We start from the raw sequence: 27199 nt of genomic DNA, 5'->3' as shown, positions 1-27199 counted from the left end.
CATGCGTCAATTTCAAGCCTTACCTAAATGTATAAACTAAAGTCATTAATATATGGTTATGGTTTTTATTTTCTAAATGATACACCGATACATGTCTAAATTCAACTACGTTTTTTCTCTAGGCAGCCAAGTAGAAAGAAATCAGATGTATAGTCGCGGCACCTGAACTTAGATGCGCACTTAATGACAGTAACTAGTTTGCGTTTCATTTCATTTTATAGTCTTGGGGCCGGTATTATAATTATTTTTCAAATGTTAACCATCAAGTTACCCTTAGCAATAAAATGTCAGCTTTATAAACGTCCCATTTCTTCGTCTTTAAGACGTTATTAGGGCCATGTGCTACTGTTCAAAGATGAATGTTTCGCGTTTTTATTTTGGCTTGGCTGGGCCGTAGATATCCTTCTAGAGAAAAAGCCTCTACGAGATAAAAAACTATGAAAATAGCGGCATTTTATATGACATATCAGATGCTTGACAGTCCGATAGTCTCGAGTTGATAATTTCGTTTCTTTACCGTCATCTATATGTCGATGCATAGAAGTTTTTTTAGTGTTAGGTTATATTTAAAATTATTGATAACTTTAACTGATACCCCATCTGTTAGTACATATTAATTCATTTTAATCTTTTTCTGTTCTTAAAAATACACAGCTGTAATTACGTGCTTGGGTACAGCGCCGCACTTGCGGTTTTTGACCGCTAGAGACATTGCACAGTGGTAATACGGTACCACGATGCGCACCGCAAGTATTAAGTTAATCAATAATTTCATGGCTATCTAATTTCTGCAACGTGTCTGCGTTTAAATGGTGGACGTATTCTGGGGATTTTCAACAACTGACAGAAAAAGAGTGGAAGATGAAGGCTGGCAGATTATTCCACTTTAAGGCCAACTTTAAGTTATCTGCCAAAAAAGTTTTATAATACCGGACCTTAATTGTAGAGTACAGTTTTCATTAATTTGTCCTGTTTGAGGTCCTGTTGAATTGTAAATCAATTCAACATTTTACATCGAAAATATAGTCCTTGTGACATCATTTGGTCCAAGTATTAAATATTTTGTACACACGTTGTAATCGTAGCTAATATCATCCCCTTTCTTAAACCCCAAGTAATCAATCAGAAGTTTGGCTTTAGTCCACGCAACTCTTACTTTGAGTTCTTACCAAGATGGACTTCTGGTAGTTTTCACTACCAAATCCACGGAACTAACTTTGGCCTTCACCATTCCCTCACTAGAACAATCAGACTAACAAACCGAAATCTTAACCAAATATTAACTTTATTATTAATCTTAACCTTATAGCAAATTCCTGGGTCAAGTTTTAGTAAACATTAGTTAGAACTTTGTAATTATTATTACACATTTTCTGTGATTCTATATGTGATGTTCGGTACACAAATGCTCTTATAAATAAATAAATAAATCCTGCTAGTCTTTAGACTATATACTTTCTTGCTTTGACTCTCAGTATCTGTTAGAGCGCCATTTAATTTTACCTATTTCATTTTTTTGTTTGTTTTTCGGGTATTGAGTGTTCTTCAAATCAACGAAATTGGCGTGTTTACTAACTGCGTATTTCGTATTAAAAAAGCCGCGTCGTTTGAAGCGACTTGCCGATCCGTATCTCATCTTCATCCGTGCGCCATCCCGCCCGCAGACCGCCAAAATAAAAAATGTATTATTAAAAAATAGTCAGTCTGTCTGTTGACTCGCCGATAGTAAGAACATGTAATTGCGCTCGGGCTCTAATAAAAATTGCATGTGGCTAATTCTAAATGTTTTTTGTTAAGTTTCTAAGTTCATAAGTTTCTGTTCGCAGTTGTGATTGTTTAATACGAGTTTAAGTGTTAATAAACTGTGTTGAACAATTCACCGGGAGTGTTTTATTTCACGGTGTTTGTAACGGTTAAAAAATACAGGTCTACAAGGAGGCTAAAGTACATTTGGGTACTAAGGAGTCCTATTTGGAGGATTCAAATTTATTCAGTATTTCTCTTGGTGCTAGCAGCCAAAACAAAGTGGAATTTTCCACTTACATTTATGCTCCTATAAATATAATTTGTAACTATTCCTTTAGACCTGTTTGGACTGATTGATTACTTACAAATGGAACCTTACAAGGATCCCGAAACCTGGAGGTACATCTTATACGATCCATACCTAAAAGGAAAACCGGAGGCCATGTACGACTTTCTATCCAGAGTTTTGTGGAGGACTTCTAAGGATTCCGTGTTGGCTCAAGTATTTCCTCGCTCGAATACCATAAAATAAAACTTCTGTATTTATAAGAAATTCATTTCAGATAAATATTCCGGCACAAATGAAAGAGTTGCACCTCTTAGAGTTCTCGGCGGTGGAAAAGTTCTTTTACGGTAAGGAACACGAGATTTGCGGCAAGGAGTTTTTGCATATAGCCTCTAAGTACGAGGATGAGCTGCCGCTGGAAAAGATGAACCGAAGCGACTTGAAAAACGTAAAAAGCGTTTTTTTTTTTTTTTTAATTTTTCAGTCAATTTTGAATTTGACTAATGAACGTTTTAGTTGATGGCTCCTCTGTTTGCGTTGAGACAGGCCTGCTCGGATCCGAGCGCTGTAAGGGGAAAGGGACGGTATTTGTCCTTGAAAAAGGATACCACGTCCATGAAGGACTTATTGGACGCCCTTATTTTGAAGAACAAAAACGATTGCGAGGAGAGTTTAAGGGTTATGATTAGTTCGATTAATGGTAAATATTTTTAATTGTGTAGGTAGGAGTAGAATGCTTTTCGCTGAATGTTTTGGTAATTTTGGTTTAATTTTGTAGCCGTGGTGCCGAGGATTTTTTAAAGAAAATATCACATTTTTCCAAAAAAAATTATTTTTCATCTCCCTGTATATTTTTTTGAAAAACGCTGAAATAGGTGTCTAATCATTTTAATTGAAGAATATTTATGCAAATTTTCAACTCTCTAACTCTCTTGGTTTATGAGTTATGGACATGTTGTTAGGATTTTTTGAAGAAAATATCACATTTACACAAAAAAAAATATTTTTTATCTCCCTGTATATTTTTTTGAAAAATGCTGAAATAGGTGTCTAATCATTTTAATTGAAGAATATTTGTACAAATTTTCAACTCTCTAACTTTCATGGTTTTTGAGTTATGGACATGTCGTTAGGATTTTTTGAAGAAAATATCACATTTTCCCAAAAAAAATTATTTTTCATCTCCCTGTATATTTTTTCAAAAAACGCTGAAATAGGTGTCTAATCATTTTCTTGGAAGAATACTTGTACAAATTTTCAAATCTCTAACTTTCTTGGTTTTTGAGTTATGGGCATGTTGTTGGGATTTTTTGAAAAAAATATCACATTTTCCCAAAAAAATTATTTTTCATATCCCTGTATATTTTTTTGAAAAACGCTGAAATAGGTGTTTAATCATTTTATTTAAAGAATATTTATGCAAATTTTCAACTCTCTATCTTTCTTGGTTTTTAAGTTATGGGCATGTTGTTGGGATTTTTTGAAAAAAATATCACATTTTCCCAAAAAAAATTATTTTTCATATCCCTGTATATTTTTTTGAAAAACGCTGAAATAGGTGTCTAATCATTTTATTTGAAGAATATTTATGCAAATTTTCAACTCTCTAACTTTCTTGGTTTTTGAGTTATGGGCATGTTGTTGGGATTTTTTGAAAAAAATATCACATTTTCCCAAAAAAAATTATTTTTCATATTCCTGTATATTTTTTTGAAAAACGCTGAAATAGGTGTCTAATCATTTTATTTGAAGAATATTTATGCAAATTTTCAACTCTCTAACTTTCTTGGTTTTTGAGTTATGGGCATGTTGTTGGGATTTTTTGAAAAAAATATCACATTTTCCCAAAAAAAATTATTTTTCATATCCCTGTATATTTTTTTGAAAAACGCTGAAATAGGTGTCTAATCATTTTATTTGAAGAATATTTATGCAAATTTTCAACTCTCTAACTTTCTTGGTTTTTGAGTTATGGGCATGTTGTTGGGATTTTTTGAAAAAAATATCACATTTTCCCAAAAAAATTATTTTTCATATCCCTGTATATTTTTTTGAAAAACGCTGAAATAGGTGTCTAATCATTTTATTTGAAGAATATTTATGCAAATTTTCAACTCTCTAACTTTCTTGGTTTTTGAGTTATGGGCATGTTGTTGGGATTTTTTGAAAAAAATATCACATTTTCCCAAAAAAAATTATTTTTCATATCCCTGTATATTTTTTTGAAAAACGCTGAAATAGGTGTCTAATCATTTTATTTGAAGAATATTTATGCAAATTTTCAACTCTCTAACTTTCTTGGTTTTTGAGTTATGGGCATGTTGTTGGGATTTTTTGAAAAAAATATCACATTTTCCCAAAAAAAATTATTTTTCATATCCCTGTATATTTTTTTGAAAAACGCTGAAATAGGTGTCTAATCATTTTATTTGAAGAATATTTATGCAAATTTTCAACTCTCTAACTTTCTTGGTTTTTGAGTTATGGGCATGTTGTTGGGATTTTTTGAAAAAAATATCACATTTTCCCAAAAAAAATTATTTTTCATATCCCTGTATATTTTTTTGAAAAACGCTGAAATAGGTGTCTAATCATTTTATTTAAAGAATATTTATGCAAATTTTCAACTCTCTATCTTTCTTGGTTTTTAAGTTATGGGCATGTTGTTGGGATTTTTTGAAAAAAATATCACATTTTCCCAACAAAATTATTTTTCATATCCCTGTATATTTTTTTGAAAAACGCTGAAATAGGTGTCTAATCATTTTATTTGAAGAATATTTGTACAAATTTTCAACTCTCTATCTTTCTTGGTTTTTGAGTTATGGGCATGTTGTTGGGATTTTTTGAAAAAAATATCACATTTTCCCAAAAAAATTATTTTTCATATCCCTGTATATTTTTTTGAAAAACGCTGAAATAGGTGTCTAATCATTTTAATTGAAGAATATTTGTACAAATTTTCAACTCTCTATCTTTCTTGGTTTTTGAGTTATGGGCATGTTGTTGGGATTTTTTGAAAAAAATATCACATTTTCCCAAAAAAATTATTTTTCATATCCCTGTATATTTTTTTGAAAAACGCTGAAATAGGTGTTTAATCATTTTATTTAAAGAATATTTATGCAAATTTTCAACTCTCTATCTTTCTTGGTTTTTAAGTTATGGGCATGTTGTTGGGATTTTTTGAAAAAAATATCACATTTTCCCAAAAAAAATTATTTTTCATATCCCTGTATATTTTTTTGAAAAACGCTGAAATAGGTGTCTAATCATTTTATTTGAAGAATATTTATGCAAATTTTCAACTCTCTAACTTTCTTGGTTTTTGAGTTATGGGCATGTTGTTGGGATTTTTTGAAAAAAATATCACATTTTCCCAAAAAAAATTATTTTTCATATTCCTGTATATTTTTTTGAAAAACGCTGAAATAGGTGTCTAATCATTTTATTAGAAGAATATTTGTACAAATTTTCAACTCTCTAACTTTCTTGGTTTGTGAGCTATAGTAAGATTTTTGAAATAAAAGTCATCTTTTCGCATAAAAAAACTTGCAAACGCCCTTATTTTAGATCATACTAATAAAATGTCGTCCTTTAAGGTCTTCAAAGTACAGTAATATTACTGACCCGAATATAAAATAAATCTTAAATTAGATCAGGCGTATTCACCAACACGTCAAGAATTATATAATTTTAAATCATTCCTCCCAAAGACATCTCCGAATTAAAAACATATTTTAGGATTAGCTGGGATATATTTGCTTAGCAACCAACCGGACTGCGCCATAGACGAATACCGAAAAGTGCTGCAACTCGCTGCCAAATTCTCCAAAGAAGAAAAGGAAGGAAAGTTTCATATAGGTTGGATAACGACTGCATTAAACTAAATTTAAAAAAAAATATTAATAAACATATATTGTAGATAAATTACCATTGATTCATTGCATGTACAACCTGGCCGAAGTATTTAAAACGCATCCTCCGAAGGAACCAACCCTAAGGGACGACACTTTGGCTCAAGATTGTGCTGCACTAGAGACTCAGTACATCACGAAATTCATGAACGAAGTGAGTAGAGCGTTTAATTTAATTAAAATTAATAATTGCCCTCTATATAAATGACAATTTTAGAGTGCCTCAGCCAAAGAATCCTGGGAGCAAGTGAACACCGCAGTGTTCCAACACGAGGAGCATTTTATGTTAAAACACGGTCAATGGTATTCCGAGGGTTTCGATTGGATAGAGATACACAACTTGGAGCAGGATTTTATTTCGAGGGCGAAAATGAACGCTGATAATGCGAACGTCGATTGTAAGATAAGGTCAGTCGAAGGCACACGCCCCAATCGATAGAATAACTTTGATGGATTAATAAGAGAGATCGTTAGTTTTTGAGAAAAACAATTCTATTTGTAATTTTTTTTAATCAATTGTGTTTTAAATGATTTTCAAAAAACGTCATAACTTCTTTGCTTTATTTAAGGGCTGGCACATGCCCCAATCAGTAGAGTAACTTTTATGCATCAATGAAAGAATCTGAAAAATCAATAGTTTTTGAGAGAAACCTTAATTTGTCTCTTCAAAGGAGCAAATATTTATAGTAGCAATTAGAAAAAGATATTAATAAAAATTCAAATGTGGTTTATCTAAACTTTCAGGGGTATCTTAATAACAAGGATAGTTTGGTTTTATTAATAAATTGTTGGAAACCACGAATTTTGCTATTATCTGAAACTCATGTATCTCCTGTAGAAGAAATGTATGAATGTTGGAGGTGGATGGGTATTATTTAGAACAATGTACCAGAAATAATAGACGAACAGGCGGTGTAATGATCTTAATAAGGAAAGATATCAAATATAAGCGAGTAACATTAGAGTGTGTGGAGGAGCATGTATGGAATGTTAGTGTAGAAATATCTCTTAATGGATCTAAATATCTTTGTAGTGTATTGTATCATCCCCCTAACAATGGAGATGCTAAGTTTATTGAATATTTTATGTTTTACCTATCTATTATTGATTTATAATACCTTAGAAACGGAATATGTTATGGTAGCAATAATACCTGCTATCACACCTAGGGCATTATAAGCGGGCATTATGATAATGCCCGGAAATTTTATTGCTTATCCAATTTTATTTCTCTCATAATAAAGAATAAACATCCATTTTATACAAAAAATAATGTTTCTGTAATTACTAAAAATTAAACTTTATTTCCAAAATAAAAATTACAATTTTGAAATGTCCCGGAAAATGTAGCTGATCCCACTATAGAATGGTCGGTGTTTTTTGTGATGGTAGAGGTGGCAGCACTAACGCTATTTTGTATAGTTTGTAAATTGTCCATTAAAGAATTTTCAATAGTCGATACGGAATTAACTGAATTGGCAATCATTTTGGCTACTTTATTTTTGGATGAAATACTTTCTTCTATATATCCTTCAGCTACTAAAGAGCTTTTCCATTTCCCATGTTGTTTTAGCATTTCAAACAAAGCACCTGCCTCAACAAGTAAAGTTGATGATGTGCGACGCAAACAGTGGCCGGTATAAGCTTCTGCATTATCCAGTTAAAAATTTTGCGATCAATGTTGGGACGCTTCCTATGGTATTTTTTCCTACAGGTTGTACTGTACAGCGACTCTTTCTATAGGTAAGAAAGAATCTTCGCTCCTTTATTCCAGCTGGTCTTAATGCTGCGTACTTTTTTATTAAATTTAAAGCGCCTAAATCTTCTTCAATGATGGTAAAACTTTTTGAAGTTGAAGTTTTAGTTTCTGGTACCTTTATAACCAAGACCGTTCCTCTATCTTCAATATCATCAATGGTCATTTTGACCAACTTATCTCGTCTTAAACCTCCAAAAACACCCATTACCAATATGACTTTGTGTACCAAGTAGATATCATCAGGAGCCTTCTTAATAAAATTTATTATTTGTTTTTCTTCCAAAACTTTAGACTTCTTCGGGACATATACTTTCGACTTAACTTTTAAAAAAGATATGAGACGATGGTATTGCGAGATGTCTATATTTTTATAGACCATTAACGTAGACCTTAGGGAAGAATACTTGGTCCAGAGAGAGTTCGGACTGTATTTTTCCGACTAAAAATATTAAAATTTGTTAAACATATTATGTACCTATTAAAATAAAATCAATAACTTACCAGTTCCTGAAAATATGCCATTAGAACGGTTTCGGTTATTTGAACAATTGCATTGGCATCTTTCCAAATACCAAATATGCCATACTCCCGATCATATTGTTGCCTTGATTTAACTGGCAAAAGATTTTCGGTCGCTTTTATGGCCTTTTCTCTTATATTTTGTGGAATTTCTTCCATTTTAAGCAAATATTTAAACAAAAAATGCCAACTGACTAACTGACAGAAACATCAAAGTTAAACTTAAATAATCATTGCAAATCACTTGATAAATTTCTGTAGGTAGGTATGTATGTATGTACCTGTACAGATAGACCCTATTTTTCAATTAATATTAAAATTATTTTTGTTCATAAAAATCAATTTTTAGGTAAAACTTAAAGCATTGTATGCACCACGGGCATTGTTATACTGTAATGCCCATCAGGCGGAAACTACTATTTTTTTTTAAAAACGCCATAACTTCGTCTTTGTCTAATCACAACATCATAACAATTTTTTTAATAAATTTTCATTTTCTTTGTTGTTAGAGGTAGAGACTTGATTAAAAAACTGGTACATACTACAATTAATAGAGTAACTATCATCAATAAAAAAAATTGAGAAATCAATAGTTTTTGAGAAAAACCTCAATTTATTTTTATGTGTCAAAAATGATCATCATTTCTTTCCTTCCTCAGAGATACGATTTAAAGATTGACTATATTATGAGAAATCAATAGACTTTTCTCATTTATTCGATATTTAATATAACATACTTCTTAGTATCGTTTTAAATTAAATCTGTGCATATGTTCATAAGTGGTTTTATGTTTAAATTGACTTGCTTTGTCCTTTTATTTTTATTTTTACGCACACTGATTTTAGTTTTTATAATTGTTAATTATGAGTATGTAGTTTCTCGAATCTTGCCTTGTTACCATATATGTAGCAATTATTTATTTATTTATATATTTATTGCCATACTCTACAAATCAAATCAAACTTCTTTATTTGCCCAATATATACATATACAAACAGCACAGCACGCATGGTTTGGAAGAAATGTAGGTTATTTTTGCTCATTAATAAGAAATTGCTTAGTGTATTTTAGGAATCTTTTATAAGTAAATTCCTTTACTTCATCTGGTAAATCATTCCACAATTTAATCCCTATAAATGTAAAAGATTTCTGAAAAGCTGCAGTGCGATGTTGAGGTACCCTGTATTTATTAACAAATCTTGTATGATGCTGATGTAAAAATGGATTAAATAACGCTGCAAGGTATGAGGGTTGTCCAGTTTTTAAGATTCTATGTAAAAAAATATAAAAATGAAGTTTTCTACGGTAACTCATATTAAGGATATTTTTATTATTTAAATGAGCCTTAATATGTTCTCTAAATGGAATATTGTAAGAAAAACGCATACTTGTATTTTTTGTATTTGGTGTGCTAATTGCATCGTCAAAGATGAACCATAAACCACATCACCGTAGTCGAATAGCGATAATATTAAACTGTCACATAATTGATACTTTATTTTGGATGGTAGCTATTAAGTTTTTTCAATCTTATATAAGCAATTTTTAATTTATTATGAATATGTGCTTAAAATGTTATCGAATCATCAAAAAGTATACCCAAATTTTTCACCTCTGAAACTGAGGCCAAAGGCATATTATCTATTTGTGGAACAAATAATTGCCTAATTCTCTCAATCTGATATTTAGCATTAAAAAATAGCGTACAGGATTTAGAGAAGTTTAGTTTTAAATTATGATCATCGGAGATTTTTTTAAATTTATTCAAGTCCGTGTTAAATTTGTCAAAATTTTTGGTTTACATAATCTAAAGAAAATGAAGTGTATATTTGAGAATCATCAGCATATTGTTGAGTTTTCAATAGAATTGCTCATATCTGCAACATATATGGAAAACAACAGAGGGCCCAAAATTGACCCTTGAGGCACACCTGTGGCAATTGGTACAAATTCAGATCGAACGCTTTGAAAATCTCTCACAATTTCCACACAAAAGGATCTATCTATTAAATATTGTTCGAAAAATTTTACAGAATTATCAGAAAGTCCATAGTAATGAAGCTTAGCTAAAAGCATATTGTGGCTAATCGTATCGAATGCTTTGCTGAAATCGAGAAATGCCAGGCAAGTTATTAGTTTCTTATCTTCACTGTGACGAACATCATTTAAAAGATTAACTAAACAAGTAGAGGTGCTGTAACCAGATCGGAATCCTGACTGGCACGATGGGATAACATTTGACGTGTTTAGGAAGTCGTACAATTGTTTATTAATATGTTTTTCAAGAAATTTAGAAACTACCGAAAGAATACTGATCGGTATTAGATCCTTTAGTCCTTTAGGATTCGTATTTTTAGCTAGCGGTTTCACGATTGCTTTTTTCCATGAAAATGGAAAATAACTTTCTAAAATGCAGGAATTTATTATATTTAATAAGGGTGGAATGCAGTATGGCAAGCAAAGTTTAATATCCCTCACTGATATACCATCATCGCCAATTGCCCCAGTGGATATACGATTCAGAATCTTTAACAGGGAATTCTCGTCTATAAGCGTAAAATTTAGTTTGATATTAATATTGGGATGGACATTTGAACGATAAAAAAAGATTATCGTGCGTCATCTGACGCAGAATTAGGAGCTTGAAAAGTAGATGAAAAAAAGTTGCAAATCTGTTCTGGATCACATAATTTATTGGGAATTGCGGCTTATTGGATGATATATTTAATTTTTTAGCATTGTCCCATAAATCTTTTCCTTTTTTTGAAGAAAATTGGTTAAAATAAGTAGTTTTCTCCCGTGTAATAGCATGTTTTGTAAAATTTTTTAACTGTCTATAATATTCTAAGGTACCCAAAGTTTTATTTTTTAAATATTTCTTGTGTGCCTTATCCCTTAAACGCATTAAAAGTTTTATGTTATCGGTTATCCAGGGCATAAAATTGTTCGCTTTAACTAATTTTTGTTGAAGTGGAGCGCGTTTATTTATTAAATTTAATATATTTGTATTAAAAATATCTAATTTTGTATCAATATTGTTTGTGAAATAAATTCCGTTCCACTCTATTTGCTCAGCATCTCTGCGAAAATCCTCAGGACTAATGTTTTTATAAGGACGATATTTTAAATGTTTTACTTTGTTTTGTATTTTTGGAAAATTTTATATGGCGTATACTAAATTATGGTCGGTTAGGCTTCTTGACACAGGTGTAGAAACGGCTTTTATCACTTCAAGTTCTTGACTGGAAATAATCACATCAATAAGACTTGACCTATTTGTCAATAAATTATGGTGTGTAGGTTCAGTTATTAATTGTTTTAAGTTGAAGACATTTAAAACATTTTTAAAGTTTCTTGTATTCACATTTTCATTTAGTAAATTAATATTTATATCACCAAGTAACAAAATATAATCGTCATCGCTTGCGCCAGTACATTTTCTAACGTATCAAAAAAAGTGACGGTATTTCCAGAAGATGGTCTATATATAGTAAGGGCCAAAATCCGCTTACCACTCACTTCAAACCCAACACTCGTATGTTCAAAATCTGGAGAATTGACATTGTCGAATATTATTCGAGAAAATTGTAAAGATTTTTTTATATAAAATCTAACTCCCCCTCCAATGCCAACTCTATCCTCTCTCACAAAATTGGTAATCACATGTAAAGTCCTAAGTTACAGATTAACTAAGCCTTAAATTTAAAACAGAAGATAATATAACTTAAAAAAAATAAAAATTTTAATAAGAATAGAATATAAAACTTAAAAATAATTAACAGAGATAAAAAAGAAACAAGAATAGTCATAAAAAGGGTCTTAACCTGGTATATTATTCCCAACTCAAATATAATAGTTTAATGGAAAATCACAGTAAAGCTTTCAAATCTTTTAAAGAAGTACTCAAAATGTCTATCTTAGCTTGAGTAAATACTTCATTTAAAACAGTCATCATTCGTTGTTATTTGGATTAACCTTTAAGAATTTTTGATTAATTGTTGGTACATTTAGTCCAAGTTACAGTCTCTTTATAGTTAAAGTTATTTAATATATTGTATAAAAATATCACGGCTTGTGTCTTTCTTCTATCTAAAAGAGTATTTAATGAAAAACTGTCCAACATACTTTCATAAGACACTTTGCATTGATAAGAGTTATTATTCAAAACATAAAGATAGCGCAGAAACCTTTTTTTGTAAACTTTCTCTGTTTGATGTATATGCACAGATTCTAAGGGCATCCATATTTGAGAGGCATATTCAAGGTGAGGTCTAACTATTGCCTTATATAATCTTACTATTGTAGCGATTGAAATGCTAATTAAACGAATTATTATTTATAAAATGTATGTATTAAATTGCAGTGGTGAGTCCTCACGTTATTTATTAAGAAAAATCTACCTCTGGCACGAAACACTAGAAGAGTTTAGAGAAACCCTTATAAATGCCATAGAGGTCATCTACAAACAAGATCCAGAAACTAAACAGATCGTTATATCGCAAGGGTTAGTGGAAAAGGCGATGAATTGCCATTTACGCAGGCAACAAACTAAAACGAAGAAAAAGGGGCCGAATTGTCTTATCTGTGTGGCAAATGGTAATTAGACCTATAGAATTCTACTCTATAAAACCATATTAATAATTTCTTGAAGGTAAACTGAAAAACTACGAGGCCCAACTGTTTACCATGAAGAAAAGAACTCAGATCTTCGAAGAGATGAGCCTGGAAGGCAGTTGGAAACCCAAGCTGGAAGAATTACTGCTCAAAGGTAAAAGAACTTACGAACAAATAATTTAGAACGTCTTAATCTTTTAGTTTTCAGCCCTCTTGGGTCTACTGAAAGCGAAAAATTGCAAACCGGAATGGATCAAAGACGGAGAAACTCACATTTCCCTTATTGACACCTTAAAAAAGGAATTTAAGGTATGTTGGTGTCTTAACAAAAAAAAAACAACACTTCAACGAAAATATTTTAGGAAATCCGAAAACTGTGGACCCATCTGGACCAGCAGGTATGCGCCCAGGACGAACTGGACATTTGCAAAGTGCGACTTCAATTTAAAACGGACGATGGCTGCTTGAAGACTAATAGGGCGTTAAAGAACTTGAGTTACGACCAAAAGATCACGCACGAGAACATTAATTTGATTTTACCATCTGAGGTACAAACTATTGTTATATTGTTTAAGGATTTAATTTTGAGATTAAGATATTTTAGATTCCGCATCAAGAATTAACGTTGAAATCTGAAGAGAGAACGCAGAGTTGTAAGCTAGACGCTCTTTTGGGGACAAGGAATTATTTAGGTAATAATTGGCTTAAAAAAATATCGATTTCTTTACTAGTGTTTCCGTTTTTAGAAACGTTAAAGCAGCAACAATTCGAGGGATACACCCCTGATCCTTGCCCTATTTGCAGGGGTGCACTGGTTAATACGTGGGTGATATTAATGTGCGGACACACGTATTGTATGGAGTGTTTTCAAACACTTTTAGGAAAGGTAACGGCACATTTAGTTTAAATGAAAAATTCCTTTGAAACCTTAAGAAATCCGGGAATATATGAAAAAATTAGTGCAGAAAATTGACAAGTTCGAGAGGCAAAGAAAAATAATACCAAAAGTCCAAAATTATTTCTAGTTATTGGAAGATATAAAAAAAACATCACAAAATGTCTGAACTATAGACAAGAGGTTTTTTTCTGTCTTTGTATCGTTTTTAATCATTTTCCAAGTTTCCACAGAGAAAATATCCCAAACAACCCAATATCCGTATAATAGGCTGCCTATATCTTACTTGACTAAATTTATTCAAATATGCCCGGCATATCCCACAAATATGCCAAAAAGCAATTTTTACCGACTCACGGATGCAGGATATTCCAGCAGCATAAGCTTTTTAAAATTAATAAAACTTATATTTAATTTTGAAAATACCGTTTCTGAATAGATTTTCAATTAGACCTCCGAACATGTAGTGTAATTCTAGTTCTTCATAAATGTAGGTCATAAGTCTGATGCGTGAATTTTGTACTCTGTATTAATCAGAAATATTAATACATCAGTGGTAAACACTATTACAATGATTGAAATGGCTTAATATAAAATGATTTATGCAAAACAAAACATTCATGTAAATAAGTTTTAGATAGGAGTAGGCCAATTGAAGTTTTGCTATGATTTAATCTGTAAATCTTAATTTAGAATCCATGAATAGGCCTAAGCCCTTACAGAAGTCAGAGGCAGGTAATTCGATATTATTGAGCAAAATGTTTAATTTTTTCTTATAGAGGAACTTATTAATATCGTTGCAAAAATTTAAAACAGAATAACATTGCAATATCTCAAAATTTTTAAATTTAACATCTTATTTCCCTTGAATATAGATCATATTCAGGCCAAGTAGATCATATGCATGAAATAGTTTTATGCTGTTATGTTTTAAATACTTTATGTTTGTAAAGGAAATCATACTGATCTTTTAAAATAATTTTTTTTTACAAATATATGTGAAAACCACTCTTATTCAGATCGACGGTTGCTTATTTTAAAATCTCCCTTAATTTAATTCTAAAATTAGGATATCCGATAAAATCATTTTATTTTAGGTAACAGATCATATCCATTGTTGCGTATGTCGTGCAAAACAGAACCTCCAAGACGTTTCCTATATAAAAAGTAGCGCCCACGTCGCGGAAAACAACCCCGTAGAAGAAATACAATTAGCGCAACAGTACTCCCGTAAAGTCGAGGATGTCGTGCGGTTAATTTTGAAATTGAGAAGACGAGACCCGTTGGTGAAGATCCTGTTGTTTTCTACGTTTAAACACGTTTTAAAACTGCTGAGGAGGGCCTTGGAGGAGAACGATATCGAGGCGGAACTAGCGGATGCCAGTTCCGCATTCGAGAAGAGGATAGCCAGCTTTAAGGTGGGTGAAATAGAACATAAGTTAATATAGCATACAAGGAAATCCAAGATATCTAATCATTTTATTTGAAGAATATGTGTACCAATTTTCAACTCTCTAACTTTCTTCGTTTTTGAGTTATGCACATGTTGTTAGGATTTTTTGAAGAAAATGTGACATTTTCCCAAAAAAAATTATTTTTCATCTCCCTGTATATTTTTTTGAAAAACGCTGAAATAGGTGTCTAATAATTTTATTTGAAGAATATTTGTACAAATTTTCAACTCTCTAACTTCCTTGGTTTTTGAGTTAGGAACATGTTGTTAGGATTTTTTGAAGAAAATATGACATTTTTTCAAAAAAAATTATTTTTTATCTCCCTGTATATTTTTTTAAAAAACGCTGAAATAGGTGTCTAATCATTTTATTTGAAGAATATTTGTACAAATTTTCAACTCTCTAACTCTCTTCATTTTTGAGTTATGGACATGTTGTTAGGATTTTTTGAAGAAAATATGACATTTTTTCAAAAAAAATTATTTTTTATCTCCCTGTATATTTTTTTGAAAAACGCTGAAATAGGTGTCTAATCATTTTATTTGAAGAATATTTGTACAAATTTTCAACTCTCTAACTCTCTTGGTTTTTGAGTTAGGAACATGTTGTTAGGATTTTTTGAAGAAAATATGACATTTTTTCAAAAAAAATTATTTTTCATCTCCCTGTATATTTTTTCGAAAAACGCTGAAATAGGTGTCTAATCATTTTATTTGGAGAATATGTGTACCAATTTTCAACTCTCTAACTCTCTTCATTTTTGAGTTATGGACATGTTGTTAGGATTTTTTGAAGAAAATATGACATTTTTTCAAAAAAAATTATTTTTTATCTCCCTGTATATTTTTTTGAAAAACGCTGAAATAGGTGTCTAATCATTTTATTTGAAGAATATTTGTACAAATTTTCAACTCTCTAACTCTCTTGGTTTTTGAGTTAGGAACATGTTGTTAGAATTTTTTGAAGAAAATATGACATTTTTTCAAAAAAAATTATTTTTTATCTCCCTGTATATTTTTTCGAAAAACGCTGAAATAGGTGTCTAATCATTTTATTTGAAGAATATTTGTACAAATTTTCAACTCTCTAACTCTCTTGGTTTTTGAGTTAGGAACATGTTGTTAGAATTTTTTGAAGAAAATATGACATTTTTTCAAAAAAAAATATTTTTTATCTCCCTGTATATTTTTTCGAAAAACGCTGAAATAGGTGTCTAATCATTTTATTTGAAGAATATGTGTACAAATTTTCAACTCTCTAACTCTTTTGGTTTTTGAGTTATAGATATGTTGTTAGGATTTTTTGAAGAAAATATGACATTTTCCCAAAAAAAATTATTTTTTATCTCCCTGTATATTTTTTTGAAAAACGCTGAAATAGGTGTCTAATCATTTTATTTGGAGAATATGTGTACCAATTTTCAACTCTCTAACTTTCTTTGTTTTTGAGTTATGGACATGTTGTTAGGATTTTTTGAAGAAAATATGACATTTTCCCAAAAAAATTATTTTCCATCTCCCTGCATATTTTTTTGAAAAACGCCGAAATAGGTGTCTAATCATTTTATTTGGAGAATATGTGTACCAATTTTCAACTCTCTAACTCTCTTCATTTTTGAGTTATGGACATGCTGTTAGGATTTTTTGAAGAAAATATAACATTTTCCCAAAAAAAATTATTTTTTATCTCCCTGTATATTTTTTTGAAAAACGCCGAAATAGGTGTCTAATCATTTTATTTGGAGAATATGTGTACCAATTTTCAACTCTCTAACTCTCTTCATTTTTGAGTTATGGACATGCTGTTAGGATTTTTTGAAGAAAATATAACATTTTCCCAAAAAAAATTATTTTTTATCTCCCTGTATATTTTTTTGAAAAACGCTGAAATAGGTGTCTAATCATTTTATTTGAAGAATATGTGTACCAATTTTCAACTCTCTAACTCTCTTCATTTTTGAGTTATGGACATGCTGTTATGATTTTTTGAAGAAAATATAACATTTTCCCAAAAAAATTATTTTTTATCTCCCTGTATATTTTTTTGAAAAACGCTGAAATAGGTGTCTAATCATTTTATTTGAAGAATATGTGTACCAATTTTCAACTCTCTAACTCTCTTCATTTTTGAGTTATGGACATGCTGTTATGATTTTTTGAAGAAAATATAACATTTTCCCAAAAAAAATTATTTTTTATCTCCCTGTATATTTTTTTGAAAAACGCTGAAATAGGTGTCTAATCATTTTATTTGAAGAATATGTGTACCAATTTTCAACTCTCTAACTCTCTTCATTTTTGAGTTATGGACATGCTGTTATGATTTTTTGAAGAAAATATAACATTTTCCCAAAAAAATTATTTTTTATCTCTCTGTATATTTTTTTGAAAAACGCTGAAATAGGTGTCTAATCATTTTATTTGAAGAATATGTGTACCAATTTTCAACTCTCTAACTCTCTTCATTTTTGAGTTATGGACATGCTGTTAGGATTTTTTGAAGAAAATATAACATTTTCCCAAAAAAATTATTTTTTATCTTCCTGTATATTTTTTTGAAAAACGCTGAAATAGGTGTCTAATCATTTTATTTGAAGAATATGTGTACCAATTTTCAACTCTCTAACTCTCTTCATTTTTGAGTTATGGACATGCTGTTAGGATTTTTTGAAGAAAATATAACATTTTCCCAAAAAAATTATTTTTTATCTTCCTGTATATTTTTTTGAAAAACGCTGAAATAGGTGTCTAATCATTTTATTTGAAGAATATGTGTACCAATTTTCAACTCTCTAACTCTCTTCATTTTTGAGTTATGGACATGCTGTTAGGATTTTTTGAAGAAAATATAACATTTTCCCAAAAAAATTATTTTTTATCTCCCTGTATATTTTTTTGAAAAACGCTGAAATAGGTGTCTAATCATTTTATTTGAAGAATATTTGTACAAATTTTCAACTCTCTAACTTGCTTCGTTTTTGAGTTATAGACATGTTGTTGGGATTTTTTGAAAAAAAATCACATTTTGCCTGGAATAGATAAATTTTTTTTTTCCAGGCAATAGAAGAAAAATACAAAGACTTTAGTGTTTTTTTGCGCGTAACGAGATTTCTTTGAATTTCTCATATATTTTTTTTAAAGATGATCTTAATACTTACTTCTGAACCAAAGCCGGGCAATTTCATCTTTAAGCAAAGAAATTGACATGTTATATTTCCGAAGGTCAGGTCTGTTAACTTCCCATTATTCATAAATTCTTAACAGGACGAAAAACCTTCTTATCATCGGCAAACAGTAAAAACTTATTACCAATATTCGTGGACATGTCATTGCTAAAAAAATTACATTTCTACGGGGAATTCCCAGTTGAGAAAATGTAGGTAGATGATCTGAATCTATTAATCTTCAGAAATTTCGGTCTATCTAGTAAATAGGAACCGAAAAACTTAACACTAGATGTTTATAAAAGTCCATTTTATAAAGTGTTTTGCAAAGAATTCCATGATCCAACCTATCAAAGGCCTTAGTGACATCATAACTTGAAGATGCATGCATTGTATGGTCTCCTTTAGATGATCAATATAATGCTTCAGATGAGAAGGTTCAAAATAACTTTTGTGCTTATAAAAAGAATATTCGAAGGCAAAATTTTAATATCTCAATCGATTAAACTTGAAATTACTGCAAAAATAGGCGAACCGAGTTTGATCTAGTTTAAGCTCTTCCATGTAATCTTTGACGGTACAAACTATGTATGTAATAAGCCCTTTGTTCGGGTATTTAGATCATAATGATAGTTTGAATTTATCTTTGAACCAATTTGAAAACTTGCATTATTAGGTACATCATAGTTTTGATTTGTTATGGTAATTATTAATATCTTTATAGTAGTTTAATTTAATACATAAATATTTTAATTGCTTCCTTACTAATTACCTGAATAAGAAATGCTCAATTTTTTTTAACTAAAGCCAACAACATTTCTAGGACCCTTTAAAAAAAATAACGGTCCTACTCCTACCGATCCGCTTAGGTTCCAAGGGCCTAAACTTAATAGAGGCGACCCACGTGGTACTGCTGGAACCCCTTCTAAATCCCGCCGATGAACTGCAAGCGATTGGCAGGGTACACAGAATTGGCCAGACCAAGTAAGTTACTTTATTATTAATTACATACATATATATTTACGCTAAACATTTTAGGCCTACGTTCGTGCATAAATTTTTAATAAAAAACACCATTGAAGAGTCGGTTTATAATGCCACTAGTGCCAACTCGGACGGGTGGGAGCGAGGGAGGATTACAGTTGGACAGCTGAAGGGTTTGTTTAATAATAATAATGATGCAAGTGATGAGGTTTCAACGGAAAACGATTTGGAGCAAAGTACAGGCAACGAAGTCGTAGGTTATAATGAGGATGCGGTAAATAGTAGTAGTTTCTTGGATTCTTCGGCCGCCAGGTTTTGTGGAACTAAACAAAACGCTTAATGTGATCTCATTTTTTTATAATATACGTCTCTTTTCATATGGTTTCTGTTTAACATGAAAAAATGACCTGTGTCCTTCTAAGTAGGTGCCCAAAACTCGTAATTATTTTCCTACTTAACAAATAATTTAACAACAATTATATATTATTAATCAACTTAAACAACATGATACTAACTACCAACACAACATTCACAACACTCGTTTTGCTATAAACCATCCCGCCGTTGCCAACCATCGGACGCGGTTTTTTATTACAATTATCGGAATTGCACACGTAACAACTGTTTCGCGCGAGTGCGACGCTGGTGTGTAAATTTTTTTGAGTTTTAAAAAAATTGTCGCACTCCGTCCCTGCCATGTCCGGGAAACAGGACTGCATCGTCGTGTAGGTCTTCACTATTCCCGAATTTACTGAAATTGATAAAGGAATTTTAAAGAGGCGCAAATTGATGTGTTAGAACCTATGCATTTAACTTATTTTCAAGATAAATATATAATAAATAAATATAAATCAAGTAATCTTCACGGCAAATTTCATGGGTTTAGATCTACTGGATTTTGAGTTATAAGCACCCAAGCAACACACGATATGATTCTGCAAAAACATTGTTTTACTTACCAGGAAGAAATTGTTTTCAAAAATCATTGTTTTCCAATTTCCATAATATGCATGAATAACAGCTGGTTTCGTCATTAACATCTAATCTAATAACACAATTTGTTTATTTAAATATGATATTATACGTATAATAAATATTTAATACAATAATAGTGCTATTAGATTGGATGTTATGAACGAAAAACGGTGATTTTTCAAAAGAATTTCTTACTGGGAAAATGTGTGGGGTGGGTGGGGGGCTAAGGGTTGTGTTAATGAAAAACAATATTTTTGCAGAAAATATATATTCAGTATAAAAACTGTGTTATTAGATTAATATGGACGAAAAACAGTGATTTTTCAGAAGAATTTCATCACATATTTGAGATATAGTAATCAAGTTTAAAAACTAGATACACAAATCCCAAGTCAATTTTTTGAAATGGCGAAATTTTTTCCCTTTTGTAAACAGAAACGTACATGGTATACGTATATTCTACAGTTTAATAAATATACCTTGACCATATACTGTTGATAAATATACCAAAACCAAAATTTACTAAAAAATCGTTGAATATTATAATAATATATTTAACATTATTAAAAAAAAATTATTTGCATTTTTTTGTATGTGTTATATGTCCAATGAATTAAATTTAAGAATATTTATACAAATTTTAACATTTTTCGGTGATCTGATTTTAAAGTTACAATGTTTTCTTTTCAATTTTTTGTACGTTTTTCAAAAAACGCTGACATACGTCTCCAATGAAATAAATCAAAGAATCTTCAGGCCAAATATTATATCTTTAGATGATCCGGTTTTTAAGTTGTAATGTTATTATTTAACTATAATAAAATACCGGTAATAACACTAACTGCTTATTTATTAATAACTTAATAAATTCCTTTTTGCTTTTACCACAAACGTTTTGTTAAACTGATGACCCGAGTACATTACTGGTCTCGTTAAAAAAGAATCTGCCGCATTTTTCGCTAAAATGTGCGGTATGTCGTAGCACCGAACAATAACAAGACTAGAAGTCCCACTCTCGGTCGGGTGTTTGAAGTAGCGCTCTCAAATACGAGCCGCCGATCGCAAAAAACCACGCAAGTGTTCAGCTGTGTCGGCTCGTACGAGGGTAATGCAGACAGTTAACGGTGCGTTGGCCATCAAAATAAAACAAAGGTTCACTTACCGGGGTGTTTCGAAACAATCAAACTATGTAATTAATATTATTGTGGCCCATTCTGTTTTAGTTGTAGGTATATAAATAAAAAAGAAAATATTTTAAACTGTTAAATAAGAAAATAAAAAAAAGAAAAACAACATTAACAGTAATCTTAATCTGTTTCATTGCTGAATATTACTTGTTCTACACTTGTTTGTGTTGCTTTTGTTTCTTTTAATCTTCTAGCCCTACCTGAAATATTAATTTTCTTATTTTATCTTAACAATAATGTTTTATAACAAATTGTTACAATCCATCAAATAAATCAAGGTAAATTTATCTGTATAAAAAATGAACAAACTTACTATATCACACACTCTTCATACAATCTTCATAAAATATTATAGTTTCTCCGCTATTTTGCCATACATTTTTTGACGGGACAGCGTTATACAGCAGATTTGTTCTTACGGTATTACGCATTAAGGTTTCTTGAGGAAAATGTAATTCGCAGACTCTTAATTTATTACTACATTCTTCTGGAGTCATATTGGTATACCTATGATTATTAACAAATCCCAAAGCCTGCTTCCAAAGTTGACATCTAGAAATATCATTTACAATTTCTTTTATACTGATGAATATGGAAAAAAATTATTATTATTATTATTATTATTATTGTCTCTCATTTTAATAATATTATTACCCTCTATTATGCATAAAATATAAATATTAAAAAAGTTATCATTCAAAACTATACGATTATATACGATTATACTAAAACGATTCTATAAATTCTTACCTATGTTCATCCCTGGGCCACCGAAATGATGTTTCTGTGCCTTCTCTAGACAAACATCCATTAACACAACACATTCGTGGCATTTTATCAGAATCCTTAATAAAATCCCTAATAAAACCATCGCTATAACGTTCTAGCACAGTATAGTAATTCTACCTACAAATAGCTACTCTGTGAGACAACTGTTATACTACTTTAAATATGCTATATCAGACAGCCGGTATATGCATTTCTCCCGGGAGCGACTTCGAGAGACATAAAAAGAGTAGCGTCCGATATTCGAGTGAGATAGGCATAAGAAGAGGCGGAGCGTTAAGTGAACCTTCTAGTCTTGTTATTGTTCGGTGGTCGTAGTAAATATGCTAGTTGGACGCATTACTAATTTTATTTAATCTGAAAGATACTACATACAGTGAGGGGCAAAAGTATTGGTACACCATAATTTTATAAAGTAATTTATTAATGTTTACTATATTTATGTAACCCAATAATAACTATCTAACTAAAAACATATAAAAGATTTAGTACAATAATAATAATGAAAAATAAAACAGATTTCCTTAAGCATAACGAGAGCAACAAAAAAATAAAAATTACATTCTATTTAAAATGGACATAACTATTGGCACACCAAATAAAAATAAAATTTAATCCCAGTTCTAATATTTTGTAGGACCTCCTTTTGTGACATCTGGAGATTGAGGAGTTGTATTTAAAGTATAAGGGACATTAAACGCAATCCACTGCTTGACTATATAGGCTGTATGTTTCGGATCGTTGTCCTATTGAAAGTAATAATCATTTGCCGTTTTTCCGCACTAGCTCTTAAGTTTTTTTTTAGAATATTTAAATATACATTTTTGTCCATAATACCATCTATAAAAACCAGATTTCCGACCCCTCCCGATGACATACGGCCCCACACTAGTACACTACCACCACCATGTTTCACAGTCTTATGCAGATTTTGTGCATCTAGTTCACAATTGGGCTTCCTCCACACAGTCACTTTCGCATCTGAATGTAAATTTTTGAATTTACCTTCATTAGAGAATATTACTTTGTCCCAAAACATATTATCTTGATGAAAGTGTGCATTCGCACACTTTCGCACACGCAAATTCAAGACGCTTTTTTTGGTTAACCTTATTAATAAATGGTTTATTCCGACCTACTCTGGCACTATATCCAGCCCTATGAAGAACTCTTCGTACTGTTTTTAAGCTCACGTTGATGCTATGTTCTTCTGTCAATATAGCCGCAATTTTAGAAGCGCTAGTTCGAGGATTTTGCTTAATTTTATTCACAATTTTTCTTTCTTGCCTCTCCGTTAACTTTGGCGGACGTCCAGTTCTAGGCTTATTTTTGAAATTTTCTGCAGTTTCAAACCTTTTTAAGACACTACGCACAGTAAAACGACTTTTCTTCACAATTTGGGCAATCGCTGAATACGATTTACCCTCTTTTCGCTGCTGTCCAATTATTTTTCGCTCGGATTCCGTCGTTTCCTGGCCTTTGGGACCCATATTTGCAATGTATGCACTTAAAATAAGCACTAAGCCTAAAGAAATATTTTACTTCATATAAATATTCTGTTAAAGAATGTAAAAAAACTGTTTCAAAATTCTCACATACAAGGCACTTATTTTTAAACACTTTGTAAACATGTGTGCCAATACTTTTGTTCATGGGATTTTTGATAGAATTTTAATTCGGGTTCTTATGTAAAGCCTTTATTTATTAAATTTGTATTAAATATTAAGAAACGAATGCTCTTGAGTATACACTTTAAATTAGAAAATATTTAAATGTAATAGGTCTAGTAGCTTAAGAGGACAGATACGAATTTTAATAAAAATCAATACCAATACTTTTGTCCCTCACTGTAAATTAAACGTATTTTGCGAATTCTTATAAAAAAAGAGACCTTCTATAAAAAAAAATCAATTTTTTGCACATTTTTTTGTTTTTTGAAAAACAGTGAAACATGTGTCAAATTAAATAAATCAAAAAATCTTTGTACCTAATTTTACATTTTTTAGGTTTTTGAGGTATAAACATTTTTTGAATTTTTCTAGGAAAAAAGAAATTCTCAAAAAAAATAAATTTTCTTACCACTTTTTATACGATTTTTTAAAATTACTGAAACACGGTTTCAATGAAATAAATAAAAGAGTCTTAGTTCCAATTTTCAAAAATCACCTTTATAGAGAATATTCTACATGTTATGCTGTTTATTTAACGAGAATATGCAGGCATATTCTTGGGGTCATTTGAAAGCTTTTTACCTTTTGGGCCCTAAAAGTTACTGTTACGAAGATATGAATTTTTTCATGTTTTTTCACCCATATTTTTGGCCCATATTACCGAAAACTTTGATCAAACCACATTGAACCTTAAATACAATTTTTTAAGAACATTCCTAAAAGTATTATGCTCTTTGTCGATTCAGAATATTTCCACTAATTTTTGAGATATGGCACTTTGAAGTGAGCGGTCACCTACAACATGGCTTTTGACCTAAGAGGGCTGATATTTCAAAACTATTTGCTTTTTAAACCTCAAACATTCTTTTAAATGTCGATACGATTTTTTTTGCTTTATTTTATTAAATATCAGATGATTAACTACAGACCCATTACTGTTGTTAACACTCTATCAAAAATACTAGGAAAAATGATTAAAAAAAGAATCACGTCTTTTATAAACAAAAATACATTGGTGGACAGTTATCAATATGGTTTCATTGAGAATAGCAGTACTCTCGCGGCAACATTTGATTTTATTAGCTATATCTCAAAGTCCCTAGATAGGAGGGAAATTGTAGTGGTAAACTCATATAAACAAAATAACATCCAAAATAAATGCAATGATACCATGTATATATATAGAAGCCGAAACTACCTAACAGATAATACAAAAATGAATATCTATAATGCCTTTTTCTTGTACCACCTCAGATATTTTTTACCCATATGGGGAACCTGTTCTAATACTAAATTTGACAATGTCCAAATATTACAAAATGGGGTCCTTAAAATATTATTTCAGTATGATATACTTACTAATACAGAGTCGCGTTAATGGAGTTTGAAAAATGTAAACTTATGTATAAAATTATAAACAAAAAATTAAAATGTAATACAACAGTTATATTCTCAAATGACGTTTATAGACACAATACTAGAAGTCAGTTAAATTTATATTATGTCATGTATAATAGAACGATAATTGGATTGAATAGCCCAATGTATTCTGCATCTAAAGCATTTAATAGGCTACCTAATAACTTAAGAAATATTCAAAATTTTTAAACTTTTGTAATAAAACTACTAAAGAATACTTTTCTATTTAATCGGATTAATTGTGTGGCTACTTTTTCCAAAATTTATTTATATTAATCTACTTACAATTTATTTGTATATATCTAACTATGATTTTTGTGTACACTCTTTTTAATTATTATTCTTATTTCTTGAGGCCAGCGCTATAAGCACTCTTTAGAGATTTAGTGTAAAAAATTGTATGTAATATTTTTGAGTAATATTAAAGTGTGCAAAAAAAACATATTGAACCTACAGTAGAACAGGAAAAACTTACTTTCATAAGTGGCAGCCAAACATACACTACCACCCGCACAACCTTTTAACGATCCGATACCGGAACAACCATTCTCGTCTAAGGTTGAAGTAGATACGTTGCATGTGTAGCAATGCAAGGCACGTCCTAAAAAACTTCATCTGTACATCTGGGGCAATTTATTTAACGTTAAAAATTTGAATCCTGTATGCTCTTACCACTTTTAAACACTGAAAACAGTACAACTAATGCCACAAGACTCTTAATTTCCATATTAAATGCTTGCTGGTGAACAATAACTGAAATGACCTGAACCAGCGGCGTAAATTGTAAACTGAAAACAAATTTCGTGTGGCATTTTTATTAATAGATCCGCTGGTTTACGCGAACTATCATCCGACCGTCGGTGTGTATTGTTTAATTTTTTTTATTGAGTAAAACGCGTGGGCCAAAGTCTATAAAAGTGTACAGAGGTGGATTCGTTTAAAATTGTGGATGTCGTAAATGTGAAATGTTAAAATCGATGCATTTTAGTGGGATGGTAAAATTGCTTATTTTAGAAATCAGGTGTTGTTGCTTCGCAATTACTAAAAATTTAAATGCAAAATTTTATGGTTTGAAGTCTGGAATTCTATGAATGTTCTCTTGGCGACACCTGCTAAATTTACTTCTACTTTATTGCTAAGAATATTGTTCTGTACTTACCTGGAAATGTATAATTTGAAGTAAAAGGCAAATGGAAGGCACTACTTAAGAAATGGAAGGTACCTAAGGCATGGAAATTATTAACTTACACACATCAAAATAGGGTAAGAGATAAGGTATTACAAGACAATTAAACGAACATTTATTTGAGCAAAATTGATCTGAATTCATTTTGGAAACACTGCCATGAACATTAATTGATTAATAACAGAAGAATTCATGCGGAAAAAGAAGTCGTCATCATCATCACATTCCATTCTGTCAAATGTGTTGCACACACAATTAAAACAAATTCTTAGTACACTGGCAGCAAATATTGTGTATTGAATAAATTTTTGAGGTTACCAAATACACCTTGAAGAATTTAAACTATTTATTCATTATCGCGAAGAATAAGTTGATGTGATAAGGTATATACAAAGGAATGTCCAACAAATAATATAAAGAATTTATCTTGGAAGCAAATTTCTTCGCTTAAAAATGAAACGGTTTATTAATTAATTTACGGTTAATTAATTGTTCGTGGACCTTGACTGACTAAATTACTTCTAACTGAAATTATTTTTGAGGTCCAAGAAACGTTTTTACATAGAATTGTTTGGATAAGAAATACCCAATAAAACATGCCCTGAAGTGCCCAAATTCTTAATTCAGAATCACGTTTT

The 27199-nt window shown here is 30.7% G+C and overlaps 3 protein-coding genes across 8 annotated transcripts in view; 1 reads left to right on the top strand and 2 right to left on the bottom strand.

The window, feature by feature from the left end:
• Positions 1-26245, bottom strand: part of LOC126744324 (uncharacterized) — a 43678-nt gene extending 17433 nt beyond the window's left edge. The window contains exons 1-3 of one of the 2 annotated variants that reach the window (XM_050451715.1): positions 26048-26235; positions 25851-25976; positions 19679-20089 (exon numbers count right to left, since the gene is read on the bottom strand). In XM_050451715.1, coding sequence (XP_050307672.1) covers positions 19815-20089; positions 25851-25976; positions 26048-26102 — 456 coding nt within the window. In that variant the 5' untranslated portion in view covers positions 26103-26235 and the 3' untranslated portion in view covers positions 19679-19814. Of the gene's footprint in view, positions 1-19678; positions 20090-25850; positions 25977-26047 lie in introns of those variants that run through there. The other variant, XM_050451716.1, reaches the window with a different exon arrangement.
• The window catches only part of LOC126744298 (E3 ubiquitin-protein ligase SHPRH), a 65340-nt gene that overhangs the window by 7794 nt on the left and 30347 nt on the right, over positions 1-27199 (top strand). For 3 of the 4 annotated variants that reach the window (XM_050451676.1, XM_050451677.1, XM_050451679.1), the window contains 15 exons: positions 2085-2248; positions 2310-2480; positions 2549-2732; positions 5777-5896; positions 5958-6103; positions 6167-6357; positions 12592-12824; positions 12880-12996; positions 13051-13151; positions 13205-13390; positions 13447-13534; positions 13589-13728; positions 14835-15155; positions 19178-19338; positions 19393-19612. In XM_050451676.1, the coding sequence (XP_050307633.1) occupies positions 2085-2248; positions 2310-2480; positions 2549-2732; positions 5777-5896; positions 5958-6103; positions 6167-6357; positions 12592-12824; positions 12880-12996; positions 13051-13151; positions 13205-13390; positions 13447-13534; positions 13589-13728; positions 14835-15155; positions 19178-19338; positions 19393-19612 (2543 nt within the window). The remainder of the gene's footprint in view (positions 1-2084; positions 2249-2309; positions 2481-2548; positions 2733-5776; positions 5897-5957; positions 6104-6166; positions 6358-12591; positions 12825-12879; positions 12997-13050; positions 13152-13204; positions 13391-13446; positions 13535-13588; positions 13729-14834; positions 15156-19177; positions 19339-19392; positions 19613-27199) is intronic. The other variant, XM_050451678.1, reaches the window with a different exon arrangement.
• LOC126744318 (uncharacterized) lies at positions 7234-8487 on the bottom strand. Of its 2 annotated transcripts, XM_050451710.1 has the most exons (3): positions 8210-8487; positions 7824-8147; positions 7234-7686 (listed from the first exon to the last, which is right to left on the bottom strand). In XM_050451710.1, the coding sequence occupies exons 1-3, from the start codon at positions 8384-8386 to the stop codon at positions 7519-7521; spliced, it is 669 nt and encodes a 222-aa protein (XP_050307667.1). In that variant the 5' UTR covers positions 8387-8487; the 3' UTR covers positions 7234-7518. The 2 variants fall into 2 exon arrangements, with proteins under 2 accessions (XP_050307667.1, XP_050307666.1); XM_050451709.1 differs by having other exon boundaries at positions 7234-8147.

The sequence above is a fragment of the Anthonomus grandis genome, chromosome 13 (genome assembly GCF_022605725.1).
Source record: "Anthonomus grandis grandis chromosome 13, icAntGran1.3, whole genome shotgun sequence".
Taxonomy (NCBI): Eukaryota; Metazoa; Arthropoda; class Insecta; order Coleoptera; family Curculionidae; genus Anthonomus; species Anthonomus grandis.
This window is presented reverse-complemented; position numbering and strand designations above follow the sequence as displayed.

Coding starts and splice junctions, on each gene's coding strand:
- LOC126744318 (XM_050451709.1), bottom strand. CDS start 8,386: ATGGAAGAAATTCCACAAAATATAAGAGAAAAGGCCATAAAAGCGACC. Junction 8,148..8,209: donor TGGCATATTTTCAGGAACTG/GTAAGTTATTGA, acceptor TAATATTTTTAG/TCGGAAAAATACAGTCCGAA.